Source organism: Impatiens glandulifera, chromosome 6, assembly GCF_907164915.1.
Source record: "Impatiens glandulifera chromosome 6, dImpGla2.1, whole genome shotgun sequence".
Lineage (NCBI taxonomy): Eukaryota > Viridiplantae > Streptophyta > Magnoliopsida > Ericales > Balsaminaceae > Impatiens > Impatiens glandulifera.
This window is the reverse complement of record NC_061867.1, coordinates 3,826,913-3,845,300: the sequence shown is the minus strand read 5'-3', so window position 1 is coordinate 3,845,300 and position 18,388 is coordinate 3,826,913. Positions and strand designations below refer to the sequence as shown.

The window sequence follows — 18,388 nt, the reverse complement described above, 5'->3', positions numbered from 1 at the left end:
CCTCAGGGATTTCCTGCGCTACTGTTTCCTCTAGTCTTGCCTTCTTGGCTTAGAAGCCATCTTGACTGACTCTTCTTTTGAGTTAAGGGTTCAACTGCTTGAGCTATCAGCAGATTCCTCAACTACCAGCCTCCTTCTCATTCCTGTTGTTGATCGCTTGGAGAGGGTTGTTGACTGTCCGCTCGACTATTGTGCATATATTTCAAGGCTGGAGTCTTGTACCCCTTTTAACTTGAGAAGATAGGCACGGGCCGTTTTGCTGGTCAGCCGTTTTGCTGGTCAGAATCCTGGATGGATGGACGTTCACTCACTTTCATGTGTTTACCTTGAGTTGCTCGAGCAACTTGCTGATCTGCACAACAAATCCAGTATGTTGCTTCTTCGGGAGTGTCACCATGGCTACTAGGGTTGTGAATAAAACTGATGACTAGTTGATGGCCACCATTATCTCAAAATAGTCATGTGTGTAAGCATCAAAGGACCCTACCTTCACTCGAAGGGATTTCGCAACAATGTCGTTGAGTAGACATTATTTTAACTTCATCGGCCTCTTCTTTTCATGAGTCGGAATGGGTTGAGAACTTTATGAGAAGACCATATGCATCTCTTTGATCGCGTCTATCAGAATCTGGTCGAAAACTTTGAGCTCTTCCGTCAGAAGTTCAAAATATTCGGTGAGCGCCTCTTCTGAAACAGTGATCTTAAAGGCTTTCACTCAGCACTAGTGTTGTCCCTGACGATCTTCGTTGTCGAAAAGAACTAGCGTACCTCAAGTTCGTGTACGCTGCTGGTTCCCCCTAGGAACTTCTTCAGGTCGGTCGCTTCTAGGGTTCGGAACATCGCCACCATCTTAGGAAGTGCTAGGTTGTAGACATACTCGAAGTTTACCTGCAAAATATTTTGTGAGAAAGAAGTCATTTCAGATTCTTGGGATTTTAGAGAGAAGATGAAGAAAGTTAGGGTTAGGGTTTAGATTGAAAATCGCAAGAGGGAGAATATGAATTGCTTTTGAAATGGTGAGACGTTTAAAAATGTTGGTCACATATTTATATAACATGATAGTCCACGCGTCTTCATGTTATTTTAAAAAGAAATAAAGGAAAATATTTAATTTTTAAAAATGTGACAGTTCATTATCCTAAGGGAGATAATACGACAACGTATTGATAAGATTGAAAAGTTGTTCCACTCATCTGAAGAGTAGTTGTCTGATACTCACTAAGATAGTTGATGGACTGTGTTGTCTGCATGCCTTGTATTTTAGCTGAGATTCACTACTCTGTTGAAGGCATTCTACTGACGCACAGTAACATCTGAGTGTCGACAACAGACTTTGCCTATCAGTTGAGTTTCATTACTCTGCTGAAATTACAAGTTGCTTATGCACAATCTCGTCTGATATATAGTGTCATCAGCCGATTCTTCTTTCAGCTGAGTTAGAGACACAACATGCCTGACTTATCAGCTGACTATCAGATTATCCCTAAATTTATGCATAATTAATTAATTTAAATTTAAAATACCTAAAATATTTCTAAAGTAAGAAAACTTAGTCTCGGGGAGTGGTTTTGTGAAGATGTCAAACACTTGTTAATAAGTAGGCACGTATTCCAGTCGAACATGCTTCTGCGCTACATGGTATCGGATGAAGTGGTGTCGGATGTTATTATTCTTTGTCCTTGAGTGCAACACCATATTATATGTGATCGCGATGACACTGGTGTTGTCACATAAGATTAGAGACTTATCTGCCCTAATTTAAAGTCCCTCAGCTGTTGTTGAATCCACAGCAGCTGCGCATCAACAAGATATACGTCTTCTTCTTGTTGAACCATGAAATCAGACGATCACCAATGAACTGACACGTTCCACTGGTGTTTTTCCTGTCAATCTTACATCCTGCATAGTCTGCATCAGATTAACTAATTAAGTTGAAACTGAAATTCTTTGGATACCATAGTCCAACACATTGAGTTCCCTTAAGATATTTCAAAATACGTTTAACAACTATGTAATGAGATTATTTAGGATTAGCCTGAATCTTCCACACACGTCGACCGCAAACATGATGTCTAGTCGGTTGACTGTTAGATAGAGCAGGGAGCCAATGATCCCTCGATAAGTTTTGATATCAACATCTTGACCGCCTTCATCTTTGTCCAGTTTGCTCGATGAGTTCATGGGAGTTGAGGCAGCTAAGCAATTCTCCATACCTAATTTCTTTAGTATTTCCTTGGTATACTTAGCTTGATTTATGAGTATTCCATCTTCAAGTTTTTCTAACTTAAAGTCTAAGGGAGAACGTTAGCTCACTCATCATGCTCATCTCAAATTTGTTTTGCATCAACTTAAAAAACTTTTCATATAATTTGGGGTTAGTTGACCCAAAGATGATGTCAACCACATAAATTTATACAAGTAAGATATGTGAATCTTTGACAAATTTAAAGGGTATTTTATCTACTATGCCATTAACAAAATCATGCTCAAACAAGAATTTTGATAGTGTGTCATACCAAGCCTTAAGAGCTTGCTTAAGTCCATATAATTCTCTATCTAATTTGAAAACATGATGAGGCAAAGTATGATTTTGAAAATCAGGAGGTTGTTCAACATAAATATCTTCATTGAGCGTGTCGTTAAGAAAACACTCTTAACATCTATTTGATATACTTTAAAATTTTTTAAAGTACTATAAACTAAGAAGATTCTAATAGCTTCTAACCTAGTTACAGGAGAAAATGACTCATTGAAGTCAATTCCTTCCTCATGTATGTATCCTTGAGCTACTAGCCTATCTTTGTTTCTCATAACTGTTACATCTTCATTTAGCTTGTTTCTAAAAACCCATCTAGTTCTAATAAAGGATTGATTCTCTAGTCTAGGAATTAGATGTCAAACTTTTCTTCTTTCAAATTGATTTAGTTCTTCTTGCATTGGCATTGATCTAATCTAGATCAAGGAATGCTTCATCTACTTTCTTAGGTTCAATTTGAGAAATAAAAGTAGAGTTTGAATATTCACCAATTAGTTGGTTTTTGGTCATAAAAGGTGCAGAAGGATTTCCTATGATTAATTTTGGTGGGTAGTTTTTGTTCCTTCTAAAGTTCGGTCCTAGAGGGTCAGTTGTCTGATTAGCTGTTCCAGCAATATCCAGACTGTCAGTTGCCTGCTGACTTACAATCTAGCTGTCTGGTTGAACATAAACCGTTTCAGCTGGCTGATCATATGGATTGTTTCTATTGGCTTGAACTTCATCATCACTATCAGATTGGAGATTAGATGCTTCCAATTTGTTAGATACTTCATTAATTTCATTAAAATTCTTTTCAACAGTTAGAGTTTGTCTATTATAAACTCTATAGGCTTTAATGACTGAAGAATAATCTAGCATGACGTCACCATCTGTTTTGACATAAAAGGCAGTCAGATGATTTTTGTCATTATTGTGAATAAAACACTTACAGCCGAATATCCTAAAGTATGATATTTCAAAAACTTTGCCATAGTAAATTTCATAAGGTGTTTTATTAAATTGTTTATTAATCATTGACCTGTTTTGAGTATAACATGTTGTATTAATAGTTTTCGCCCAAAGTTTTTGAGACACACCAGAATCAGCTATCATTGATCTAGTTGCTTCTTTCCTATTTCTCCTTTCATCTCAGGATCACCCTCCATTGTACTTGTGGATGTGTTGACCTTTAGTATCTTCATGGGACCATCTGTGATGACATACCACATATCATCATCTTGTGCTTCGAGATGTTCTTGCATTCTGATCTTCCATTCATCTTACTCTTCCCTTGAGAACATTGGAATTTTGTTTAGGTAAGACATGCTTCAGATATCTATAATGGCTTAAGAATAGAAAATATGGCTTTGATACCACTTGTTAGGATCAAAGACAATAGTAAAAGGGGGGTTGAATACTGTTCTATTTTTCACTTAAATGCAATTTTAATCATATTAAGGACTGAAAATCTATTTCTATTCTTGGAAAAATCGTAGCAAGCTCTTGAACGGTTTCAAGTGCGGAAAATATGTGAATGATTTGAAGCTGTAGATATAAGATTGAATAAAGCAATGAAAAGACAACACACGATTTTATGGATGTTTAGAGATAAAGTTCCTACGTCACCCTTCTTCTGTTTCAAGAAGTATTCCACTAGAAGACTTTGATTTGTATAGCTTTTACACAAGCCCACTCAGATCACAGGTCTTAACAATTTCATGTCTAAACTCTTAGTTCTCACACTATCTTGTTGAACAGACTACTATATATTCAACTTACACAAATAATCTGTTTATGCAATGATACAAATGATTATCTCTCAACGTATATCGTAACGAGTATGCTTAACATACTCACTTGCGAAAAATGAACTAGAGAGATTAATCAAAGAGTTGAGAGAACCAAGAGCACCAAAGATTCACCGTTGTTCTCTAATGCATTCTTATCTTTGAATCATGACAACGGTCGAATCCATTTTATTGACACGTGGCAATTGTACGTTTTTCGTACGCTTAGAAAACGGGGTAGTGCGCAGGCGAATGGAAAATTCGTTAGTGTGTGGCGTACGGGAGTGTAGTGCACAAGAGAATGGAATATTCATTTATCATTTTGTCTATCCGAGTAGAGAGCTAATTGTACATTTTTGTCGTATTCAGCTGATGTGGAACTTAGTTGATATCGAGATCTACTAATGATCAACTCTACTGATAGATTATCTACTGATATCAAACTCAGTTGTTGGTACAACAGTGCTGATGGTAACTCAGTTGTTGGCGCAGCACAGTTATTGGTGCAACACTACTTATGGAAACTCAACTGTTAGCACAACACAGTTGGTGGCGCAACACTACTGATGGCAACTCAGTTGTTAGCGCAACTCAACTGTTGGCGTAACATTGCTGATGGAAACTCAGCTGTTAGCGCAACACTACTGATGGAAATCAGCTGTTAGTGCAACTCTACTGATGGGATACTCATCTGTTAGCGCAACTTTACTGATGGGCTACTCAGCTGTTAACGCAACTCTATTGTTGGGCTAATAAGCTATTAGCCCAACTTTGTTGTTGGGATACTCAACTGTTAGCGAGTCTTCTGTTGGCGAACTCTTTTTCCAGCAAGTCTGTTGAAGGCAACTCTGTTATTGGCGCTTCTTTAGTTTTACTAGCGCATTAACACATTGCTGAACTTAGTTTTATTCATTCATCAAAACCATGTGTGTTCATTTTAATTTATCCTAAGTTCATTTTGATCAATTAAAACGTTTTTCATAATTAAGCTTAATTTAATGATTTTAATTTTAATTTAATTTAACAATTTCCCCCTTTTACCTAATTAACTTAATTTAACTCCCCACGTCACAGACAAATAAGGCACCATAAAACATGATAAGGTAACATGCATCCCTTCCTGATGACGAAAGATAACAAAATGCATGGTCGATTTTTCAGCTAGTTGTGAAGGTCACTTCGTAAAATAAAAAGGAAAAAGATTTTGTTGAAATATTCCCTAAGACGATAGAAGTTTTTTGAAAATTGATAGTTTTTAGTCTAGCTGCGAAGGTCATTTTTCCACATAAAAAATCAAAGGTCCCCTCAACACGACTGATTGATGTTTCAACCAGTTGCGAAGGACACTTTGTTAAACTAGAAAGAGATACGATTCTAATTAGAATAACTCTTCTCATAAACAATCCCCGATTGAAATAATATTTTTTCAAACAGATGTGAAAGTCATTTTGTATAAGCCCTCTCCAAAGCCCTATTTCGTAATAGGCATCCATGATTATTATTATGATTCTTAAAGTCCTATTTTAATAGGCATCTAAATAGGTCATTGTCATAACATATTCTCTCAGAGTGATTGTTATCATTATTCTCAAGTAAGTCATATTTTATGATAGGCATCCATGGAAGTCATTATTATGACCAATTTCCAACGGAAAATTCCATCTCTCGATGGACATAGCGTGATTATTATCACTATTTCCCAGGAGAGTCATATTTATTGATAGATATCCAAAAAGAAGTCTTGACTATAGTTGATAAGACTACTCCCTAGTCAAGTCCTATCCCCTGATAGGTATCATCATTGTTATGATAAAACCCTACTAATGCAACCTTCAAATTATTATAATAATCCATTCCCAACCAAAGCCCTGTCATCTTACAGGCATATAGTAATACTATTGTGATAGTCTATCTCCTGACAAAATTCAACAAATAAATGATCGTTGTAGCGATCTGACCTATTAATCACTATTATGATTCATTCCCAGCATTTGTTGTCATATAAGTTATATCCTTCTACCTCATTATAAGTTGGGTATGAATTTCAAATGTTCGTATGACAACCTCAAATCCACGTTTTCTAAAAACAAAGTTTGCTTTATTCAAACTCTGTTCGAAAGGGGTATTTTGTAAACATGAAAATTTGATGTACCCCAATTTATAATAAATTTATAATTCAAAAATGATATTTTAAAATTTTAAATTCAAAATAATCCAAAGGAGAGGTCAAAAATTGAATTAAAGTTAATTGTTGTAATAAATAAATCATAATTAGAAAAATTAATTAAAGACCAAAAATAATTTGGGATTAAAATATTTTATTTATTTTACTCATAATAATCCCAAAAAGAGGTTGAAATAATTTAATTATAATTTAAAACATAAATTATGTGTAATTTATAGCCTAAAATAATTAAATAAAATACCCAAAAATACCCAAAAATAAAATAAATGAACATAATTTTTATTATGTTTCCAAAAATATTTTTGTGTATTAATTTGGTAAAGAAAAAACGAAAAAAGGTTAAATTTGATTTCAAATAACCCTTTTATAAAAAAAATAAACTAATGATCTAGTGTGGCCGAAAATAAAGAAATCGGTTGGAGTTAGGGATGTAAATGAGCCGAGTCGAGTCGAACAGTATCATGCTTGAGCTTGACTCGTCTAGTATATATTCGGGCTCGAGCTCGGCTCGTATGGATTTATTTGAGCTCACGAGCCGCTCATGCTCGACTCGTTTAGAAAGCTCGTTTAGAAAGCTCTATTTATTAACCCTAAGTTTAATTATAGCTTTATAGGTTATTATTATATTAATATAAATATAATCATGTAATAATATTAATTATTATAATATATATTTATATATTACTATTTTTTTTTAATAATTTACAAATTATATTTAAACAATATTATAATTGAACGTGTTCGTGAGCCTTTAAACGAACTTGTTCGCGAGCTTATAAGCGAGCCTATAAACGAACATGTTCGTGAGCTTACGAGCCGAATATCGAGAAGTTCAAGCTCGACTCGTTTAAATTTTCGAGCTTTTAAACGAGTTTGAGCTCGGCTCGTTAAGACTAATGAACGAGTTTTTTGTCGAGCCGAGATTCGAATAGCTCGCGAGCAGCTCGGTTCATTTACATCCCTAGTTGGAGTAGAAATTTTGTCCATTGGATGAGCGTTGGGAACTCATCCAACAGCCCAGACGCTTCTACACAGCTGGTTGTAGCCGAGGAAGAACGCGCCCGGATTGCAACAGATCAGGAGATGCCCCGTTAGCCAGGACGTTAACAGAACGTCAGCGACTGACGAACTGCCAACGGAACGCATCAGTGCGTTTCATTTGAATGAAACGATGCCATTTTGGATCGTCTTCTTCGTTGAGACAGGAACACCAAAGAGTCGCGATCGACGCCGACGATTTTCTAGAAATCCTATTTTCGCCATTACTCATCCTTATCCCTCTAAATTCCGCCCATGTGCACGTCCCTCCATCGCCATCTTTTCGCCTAGGATAAGAATCCAAACCCTACCATAGAACTAGGCATACGAAGATAAAACATAAATAAAAGGGATAAATTTCAGAAGTCAAATTGAGTACGAATTCGGCTTCGAAACCGACATAGGTTGAGTATAAATACTCCCTAGGTCTCCTTCTTCCAATGCATCGAAGAAAATCCAACCATCACAGCTTGTTTGAAGATATTCATCGGAGGTCCGTTGACCTTGTTTTGAAGAAACTTTTCTGGTGTTCTAAGCTTCGATTCAGAGTTTTGGAAAGCTTTCTTAAGATTATATGAGTGTTCTCCAATCACAAGTATGCCTCCAATCAATTTGTGATTCATGTTAAGATTTAAAATTGAATTTTTCAATTTCAATCAGGTTGAACTTATGGCTGGTTCAATCTCATACTTTCTATAGTCGAAATTGATCCTGAGATGATTTCCTAGCTTTTTGTCGAAGGAGATTTCATCAATTCAACCCCAATCAAAAAAATTGAAATTTGATTTGAAAATCTGGAAATTGTGATTTCATGTTCTTGAACTTTTGAGCTTGAATTTTAATTCAAATAGTTGCCTAACATGTTAGGAATAATTTCAAATCTTATAAAATATCCCGATCATATTTGATCGAACTGAAAATTTTCAAATACAAGTTTAAATTTTAGTTTAAAAGTTGTTACAGAGTTTAATTGATGTTCTTATTTTGATCATGTTTGATTATGAACATCATTTAGATGTTGTTGAACAAGAATTAGGCCATGAGATGACCTAATTTGAAAGCTCTCAAATATCGCCCTAAAAATCATTTTGAAAAATTGATTATCTTAGGGCTCAATTGATCGATTTTAGGATTAGGGGTTGTGATCCATACATCCATATGAGTTGATAGCAACTTACATATCACGTTTTCGTGATCCGTATCAAAAGATGAAAACTTGCAAAATTGACCAAATGAAGAACACCAACACCAAGTGTTCTTCATAGGACTGGTAATTCTGCAAAGGATCGAGAATCCTCGGTCCTGTCCAAAATGACAAAATTAACTTGGGACCGAGACTCCCAAGTCCTAGGACCGAGACCAAGGAACGGTGTTCTTGAGATAGGACCGAGGACATAAAATAAAAGATAAATTAATAATTTTTTATTGTAGAAGTTGTTAAACTTTATATATATATATATATATATATGTAATTTTTCACAGATGAGCTTCCTAAACCCTTTTATATATATATATATATATATTACACAAAAAAATGTCCGAGCTTATAAGTTATAAGAATTATTTTTTTATTAAATTATAATATATATTACACAAAAAATGTCTGAGCTTATAAGTTATAAGAATTTTTTTTATTAAATTATAATATATATATATATATATACATATATACTGTGAATTGAGGATAGTTTTGATAAATATTTTATTATTATACAAGTTGAACTTTATCTATATAATATATATATATATATATATATAAACGAACTTTTTACTTTAATTTAAAATTTTGAGGTTGAATTAAACTAGTGATATTTATTCACTCAATTTTCTTAAGTTGCACTTTTTTATTTAGTTTGACATTATGAGGGTGAAACGATTAATAAGATCGTGAGATGTTTTTTTAATAAATGAGTTAGTTTATACATTTAGAGGACAAATTGAACTAAAGTGAAAATTAATGTAAAATCAATGCTTTTGAATTTATTTATTTATTTTTAACAAGATTCATTTCATAAACAATGATACATAAGCCCTGTGATAATTTATTGGGCCTTTAATAAAAAAAAATGACGCGTAAGCCATGTGATAATTTATTGAATAAAAAATGACGCATAAGCCAAGTGATAATTTATTTGGCCTTTATTGATAATAAAAAGAATAATAGTATAAAAATGAAGGGTTTAGAAGAAAATATTAATTTATGATTGAGAAATGATTTTTGGGAGAGGGAACTTGCAAGGAAAGTACTTGGACACGCAATCTGATTCTTTAAAAATAATAATAATAATAATAATTTTTTTCTTCTTTTTCTAATTAATTTTTATCATTTTTTTCCATTTCTCTCCTAAATTTCCCTTATCTCTCTTCTTGTTATTATTAGTCCAAACTTTTAAATATACCTACTGGTTTAATTTTTCTATGACCTTTTTTTTAATAGCATGCATCTGGTTGCATTGACTAGGTTTTATTTGGTTTATTGATTTATTATAAATTCAATCATAATTATATATTATTTTAGGGATCCCCATTATTTTATCCTCTCTCAATAATTACATTACTAAATTTATTAATTAAAATAAATAAATTTATTCTTTATATATTAATACTATTTAAATATTTAAAAAAATATATATATTTCACTACTCCACAATATTCTCATAATCTCAATTTATTATAATAATCCTAAACCCAACAACATATAAGTAAAAAAAAAAACTATAAATAAATATATTTTATTACACAAGTGCCATCATAAACCTCCTATATGTATATTATATATAAGTAAGGTTTAAAATTTGACTGTGAGTTAGAATATAAGACAAATAATTTTTTTATATTTTTTTAAAAGGGTCCACAAGCCACTTGCATATAGATCTATTTTTTTTTTTTTTTTTTGTCTCTACTCTCTACTGCTTGGCTCCCTAAAGACAAGTAAAAAATGCAGCATCAGAACTTTCGATCTTGAGATTTCATTTGAGAGAGAAATTAACCACCATGGCTGATCCAGCAACTCTAATCAGTGGTTTGCTTTCAAATTTGGTACCTCTGATTAAGGATGAATTCAAGTTGATTTATGGTTTTGATGAGGAGGTTGAAAAGCTATTGGATACGCTATCTGCAATTAATGCCGCACTTGAGCATGCTGAAATAAAGAACGCGTGGAAGAAGGACAAACCAACCGAAGATTGGTTGCAAAAACTTAAACGCGTGGCATATGAGGTTCGAGACATCATGGATGAGTGCACCTTTGAAGATCTTCGTCTTCACGTCAAAAGGCGTGATGCCTCCTCTTCAACCCGGAAAAAGGTAACCAACTTTATCACCCATCCTTTTAGCAACACTTTGTCTCGTCGTGAAATTGGTTACAAAATTAAGGATGTTAAAGAGAAATTAGAACAGATTTATTCAAGGCGCAAAAATTTACAACTGCGTGAACCTATTCATGGCTCGAAAATAATAGACAAGTTTACTAGTAGTTGGCGTGAAACAATGTCACTTTCTAGTAGTTCAGTATATGGGAGAGATAAGGAGAAGAAACAGATTATTGATATTCTACTCAATAATAGTACTGTTAGTGTTGCTACAGAATTACTATCTGTTCTACCCATTGTTGGGATTGGGGGTCTTGGTAAAACAACCTTTGCCCAAATGGTCTTCAACGACGAGGAGGTTTCTAAGCATTTCGATACCAAAATATGGGTTTGTGTTTCTGATGAATTTGACATTAAGTTGGTGATCAAATCCATTTTAAAAGAAAAGGCAGAAGCTTCCCTTTCCTTAGAAGAATTGCAGGAAAAAGTTAGAGATAAATTGAGAGGGAAAAGATATTTGATTGTATTGGATGATGTTTGGAATGAAAACAAAGATGCATGGAATGGGTTGAGATCTATATTAGACTGTGGAATAAATGGCTCGTTCATCCTTACCACAACACGTAAAAGAAGAGTGGCAGAAATAATGAAAACTATTCCACATTTTGAGTTACCGTCACTATCTGACGATAATTGTTGGCTCCTATTTAAAGAACGTGCATTTGAGCATGTAAAACCAAAACATCCAAACATCATTAATATTGGCAAACAAATAGCTAGAAGATGTAAGGGGGTTCCCTTAGTTGCCAAAACATTGGGAAGTCAACTGGGGTTTTGTGACGACGAAAAAGATTGGCATAGAATAAGAGATAGTGAGATATGGGAGATATCCGAAAATGAAGAAGATCTCTTGCCTATTCTAAGGTTGAGTTATTATGACCTCCCTTATCATTTGAGAAGATGCTTTGTGTTTTGTGCTATATTTCCCAAGGATACTGAAATTGAAATTGAGAGATTAATCCAATTGTGGATGGCCCATGGCTTAATACCTCCAGTTAAAAAGCAAGAAGTTGAAGATGTTGGGAATACAATTTGGAAGGAGTTGTGTTGGAGATCCTTTTTTCAAGATGAAAAAAAGAACAAAATTGGGTATACAACATGTAAGATGCACGATCTTATGCACAATCTCGCTCAATCTGTTATGCAAGAGGAATGTTATACGATGAATGCTAAGAGATCAAGTGATGGTTTAGGACGTGAAATTCGTCATGTAACAGCAATGGTTGATAAGTTAAACCAACCATCAGTTTGTTCTCTTAAGAAAATTAGAGGGTTGCAATCAATAATGCTCAATGACACAGATTGTGATGGAAATGTCACAAAGGAGATTTTGAGTGGCTTGAAGGAACTTCTAACTTTACGTGTCCTTGAAGTAAGACATTGTGTGCAATATCAAGATTTGAGTTATGCAAGTCGTCTAAAACATCTTAGATTTTTAGACATTTCTTATAGTGAGATAACAACACTACCTAATAGTATTTGTGATCTCTTCAACTTACAGACTCTGAAACTCAATTATTGTTCTAAGCTTGAAAGTTTGCCTAGAAATATGAGGAACCTTATTAGCCTGAGACATCTTTATTTGGATTGTTGTTTTGGATTAAGATATATTCCTAGATGGATGGGGGAATTGAAACACCTCAAGACGTTAAGTTTGTTTGTGATAAGCGAGATAAAAGATCACTGTCAACTAGATGAATTAAAAGAATTGAATATTCGCGGATCATTGAAAATTAAGAACATTGGAAGAATTGGTGATGCATCTATTGCAAGAGGAATAAGTATGGCTAAAATGTCGAGTATCACTAACTTGGAGTTGGATTGGGGTTATACATATGATGTTGATCACGAGAAAATAGGTAAAGCTTTAGAGGTTTCAACTGAGAGGCTGAAGAAATTGAGAATGAATGGTTACGAAGGTGTGAATCCGCCTAGATGGGTGGGAAAGTCATCTCCTTCTGTAACACGCCTTGAGCGAATGCGAATGGACAATGTGGATACTATTGGTAGTAGCAGCAGCGCTGATAGTGAAATTATGATAGTAATATTCCCTTTGTTAGAGCTATTGGATATTTCTAATATGAAAAGTTTGAGGGAATTGGTGTCTCCTACTGTTCCTAGTCGCGGAGCATTCCCTAATCTATGTGAGATTATGATATATAATTGCCCAAAGCTAGGGGCCTTGCCACCGCATCTTAAATCACTCAAACGTGTAAGTGTTGAAGGTGAATGTTCGGATGAGTTGTTATATAGCATCTCAAATCTTAGTGCTCTCACTCATCTCGATCTCGTTGGATTGAATGAAAGAAGTGTTTTATTTGGAGCTGGTTATATGGCATTAATATTTGATGATGAGATACCATCATTGTCAAGTCAAATCCTTGGGGATAATGATAATAATAATGAAGAACAATTAGGAGGAGTATGCTCAACTTTCCAATCTCTATCTATCCGGGGGTGCCTCAATTTAAGGTGTTTGTTTGATGAGGGAATGATGATGGAAGAAGAGCCATTAATAAAGATTAGTAGCTTCAGGAAACAACAAAATTATCATCATCTTTTCAAAGAAAGAACAAGACTCATAACCTCTCTCACGGAATTGCATATTTTGAATTGTCCGGAGTTGATGATATCAGTTGATGAATTTAGAAACCTCAATTATGGTAATAATTCACTACAGATATTGCAAATAAGGGGTTGTCCTAAGTTCGTGTCTTCAGAAGATATTATGGGACTACTACGTTCCATTCAAACCAGACTTGGTCCTGCGAACTTCGATGTAGATATTCAATTGGAAGAGGTACAAGGGGACGATTTTATGTCAGTCCTACGTTCCCTTCGAGCAAGACTTGATCCTATCTAATACAATTGGAAAAGGAAGAGTATAGTGGCCCCATCATCATAAGCAAATTTGGTACGTACGTATTCAAACAACAACATCTTTTTTTTTATGTTTAAAACGATCCATCCAATATAATGTAACCTAATCTTTTGCATCAGGAGGAAAATTCTCAGGGATCTTCTGTTTCTACATATTGAAAGTGGGGAACAGCAGATTTCTAAACTTAGCCGTCAAATGGCAGCAGACCTCCTCCCATTCAAGACAATTACTGTTCTGCAAAAATATTTTATCTAATTTTCTTTGCACCTTTAATTGATTTCAATTTTATTTTTACATTTTTTTTTTAATTTCATGCATATATCTATCCGTTTATCCCTAAATGTCTACAGGTTTGGTGAGTTAGAATTCTTGTTTTGTGAATGATGTAAATTGGCTCTAGTTATTGCCCATTGGCACTCTATGATTGAATGACATTAAAGTTTTATAACTATTTTTTTTTATAGATAAATATTGTCATTTTGGATGTTTTATATTTCTGAGTGTAAAGATTATTTTAGACGACTTTAGACATTCGGTTACGATATAATTTATAAAAAATTCGATAGATTTTCATATATTAACCGAGTTGATATTTGGGCAAATGTTGATATTAGAGCAAATGCGTCTGTTATTTTAAACACAACCATCTATGCTATATTAGATTTTTTAACAAAAAATCTTAAAAAAGACCATACATGAGTTAATCTAAACATTAATTCTAAAATAGAAAATTCTAAAATTTTGACTCTCATAGTTTAAATTTAGCATACCAAATACAAATTATATAATTTTTTAATAATTCTTTCTCTCTCCTCTCTCTTCTATAATTTTTTAATAATTTTTTATCTCTCCTCTCTCTTCTCTATCATTCTTTCTCTCTTATTTTAATAATAAATTTTGGAGGGAATGAATATTTTATAATTTTGTAGGATAGAATTGTAAAATTTAGAGTAACCGATGTATTGACCAGTTAAAATTTGAGATGCTAGAGTAGGTTTATGTTGTTTTAATGTATTTTAGATACTCAGATTTAAAGTAGCTGATCTTAGGCAATATATGTTTGTGATTTAAAAATGACTGTCGGATTTACAATGTCATTTGAGGAATGATTTCGAAACTTAAAAAGAAAACTTCATTTTATTTTATAAATATGATTTTTACATGTTCAAAAATACAAACTTTTGATAAAAAAAAAAAAGTCAAACTATTTTTGGCATACATTTAAATATGCACTATTCTAAAAATGACATCACATCTAAAATCTAGATTCTAGAGGGGATTTCAATGAGTTTATATTTGGTTTGTTTATTTTGATAGTCTAAAACTACAACTATTCAGTACTGCCCTAATTGATCCAAATGGACTTAGTAGTATCTTGAGAAAGACTATTCTAAATAACAGACTCAAATTAGTTGTTTCAGATTTTGTGTTCCATTATGTATCACCTTCATTAAATAAGTTGACTTTTTATTATCTCTTTATTATTTTTGACTCATTTTATAAAATAACCAATTTTTGTGAATCGTGGTACATAATAGAATAAAAAAATTATAGAATAGCAACTCGCATCAGACATCTTATAGATCAAATAAGATTTGGGTTTAAAAGCCCAACAGGCTTCCACAAATCATTGGGCCCTTAGTTTGGGCCTACCTACTACAATCTCCTTTAATGTCCAATTCTTTAAATTAATCTCTTTTCTTCTTGACTATCACAAACAGGCTTACATGGAATGGGATGGAGTGTTGAAGAGTAGAATTCATATAAGAGAAATGATTAGTTGAGTGAATTTGGTAAGGGAATGACGTGACATAATCTTATTCGCTGAAAAATCAAATAATTTCTCTCTTTTCTCTCTTTCCTCTCACTTCTACATTTTCCAACCAATGAAGGTGATGCCACGTCATTCCCTCACCAAATTCCCTCATTAAATTCCCTCACTCTATCACTCCTCTTCATATAATGGGACATAAAATTGGCCTACCTTTACTCTCTAATCTTATTAACCAATATAATATTAATGAATTTAAACAGAAAAATATTATTAAATTTGTTAATTTATATCTAATTAAAATATATTTTATAATATTATTTGATTTAAATCAATATTTCAATAAGATATTCAAAAAAAATAAATTTTATTTTATTTTTCCAGACCCATATTAAACTTCGGATTTGAAGGTTTTCAAATTTGGTCAATTATTTATTTATATTATGATGATAAAATGAGTATAAAAACGCTTGAATTCATTGGATAGAGTGTATATATCTTATGGCATTTTTCCTAGAATATATATATTTTTCCACAAAAAAAAAAAATCTATAACGAGTCAATCCAGTTTAAGATGCTAATTCTATTAAAAGAGAGAATAAGTTAGAAACATCCATGACGTTCAATTTTGTAAATAAATGAAAATATTTTAATTTAAAAAATAAAGAAGGGAAAGTATTATTGGAAAAAGATAATTAATTATTTGTAGTTTGAAATCACGTGAATATAAGTTGGTTCTTAGTTAACTCAATGATTATTCCTCTTTCTTTAATTACTTAATTAGTTAGATCTCTCTTGTGACATGTAAATAAATAAATAATTTCATTTTATTATCACCAAATATTAATATAACTAAACATACAGTTAGCAATTCTTCTCCCAATACTAAGAGAGTCTCTACTCCTCAATGTTGTTAATAATGACAACATGAAACTGATTATTCAATCTATTCCTTATTTCTTTCTCTTATTCCCAAGCATTAATATAAGGTACCATCTTTCTTCTTTATAATATATATATAAGCTTCTTATATGTATTTAATTACTTAATTAGTTAGATCTCTCTTGTGACATGTAAATAAATAAATAATTTCATTTTATTATCACCAAATATTAATATAACTAAACATACAGTTAGCAATTCTTCTCCCAATACTAAGAGAGTCTCTACTCCTCAATGTTGTTAATAATGACAACATGAAACTGATTATTCAATCTATTCCTTATTTCTTTCTCTTATTCCCAAGCATTAATATAAGGTACCATCTTTCTTCTTTATAATATATATATAAGCTTCTTATATGTATTTGAGAATGTTATGGTGTATCATAATGAGTTTTTGAGGCTATGATAAATTAATGAATTTTTGTGTTAAAATCTATTCCTATTAAAAAAAACATCAATTTTAATTTAGTTCAATAATTGCGTGCAATAGGGAATCGAAGGACAATACATAAAAGGCGGTGGAGTTGAAGAATGAGATATTACATTAAAATGAGATGCCGTGATCAAGAATAAGGAGTTCGTCGAAGAAATGTCTGAATGATGGCCCCTGAATTCGAGTCTAGAATTATGCTCATCTTTCTCATTATTTAGATATTGTGTTTGTTTGTTTATTTACTTACTTTGTTTGTTGTGATTGTTATCTTTTTGAAACTCTTGTGAGAGGCTATTTCGAAATGGTTACAATTGAAATACAAACTATATTATTATATTCAACTATTCCATTCTATTATGGAGCATCATATTCATTCACATATACGATCACTATTATTTTTTCGGTAATGACCCAACTGCTGCAACCATTGCATATGGATTTGACAAGAAATGTAGTGTAAAAAACATCTTCGTCTTTGAAACATTTGATGTTAGAGTTTTGACTTTTGATAACGGTGTCTTTGAGATACAAGGATTCCCAAGGTTGAATCCAACAAGGGTGTCAATTCATATGAAGAAGTTGCTTATGGTGGTGTTGTACAAAGAGTTATCTTGAGTGGAGAGGGTAGTGATGAACCAAATGTACAACTTTTAGTTTATATATCTATTAATGAAAAATGGTTGGGTAGTTAGAGAGGAGAAATAATTAAAATGTTATGACACTGGTGAAAAAGGGGTAAAAAACGAGAGTAAAAACTCTCGGTTTTGACCCTATAACTTTCGGTATAGACCAAATACCAAAAGTTTAGGTAACTCTCGCCATCCCTCGATATTGACTCTTTCGTTAAAACAATTGGGAGTTTACCGAGAGATATCGTAGAGTTTTCGGTTTAGACACCCGAGAGTAAAACCGATAGTTAATTGTAAAACTTTCGGTTGTTCCCTTTGGAGTAAAACTGAAAGTTTTCTAATTAACTTTCAGTTTTTCCCTTTGGAGTAAAACCGAGAGTTAATTGTAAAACTTTCGGTTTTACTCCAAAGAGAAAAATCGAAAGTTTTACAATTAACTCTCGGTTTTTCCCTTTGGAGTAAAACCGAAAGTTTTCCAATTAACTTTCGGTTTTACTCCAAAGGGAAAAACCAAAAGTTTTACAATTAACTATTGGTTTTAACTTTGATACAAAACCGAAAGTGAAATGAAAATCTTTCGGTTTTTCTTCAATGTAAAACCCGAAAGATTTTCATATAACTCTCGGTTTTCCTATGTAGAAAAACCGAAAGATTTCCATTTTACTTTCGGTTTTTCCATGTAAAATGTACAAAATAGGCCGATTGTTTTACTCGCAACCAAAACCTGTTCAGCCAAACCAATATATCAATAATAAAAAAAATGACACATACATGAAATGATCATTATCATTACAAAATTCTCAACCAAACTAATTATCCGAACAATCTGTTTTA

At 32.8% G+C, this 18,388-nt stretch overlaps 1 protein-coding gene across 1 annotated transcript; it reads left to right on the top strand.

The window, feature by feature from the left end:
- The first annotated feature begins 10,494 nt into the window (after nt 1-10,494).
- On the top strand, nt 10,495-13,759 carry LOC124942938 (putative disease resistance protein RGA3). Its single transcript, XM_047483509.1, has one exon. The coding sequence runs from the start codon at nt 10,520-10,522 to the stop codon at nt 13,757-13,759; it is 3,240 nt and encodes a 1,079-aa protein (XP_047339465.1). The 5' UTR covers nt 10,495-10,519.
- The last annotated feature ends 4,629 nt before the right edge of the window (nt 13,760-18,388 follow it).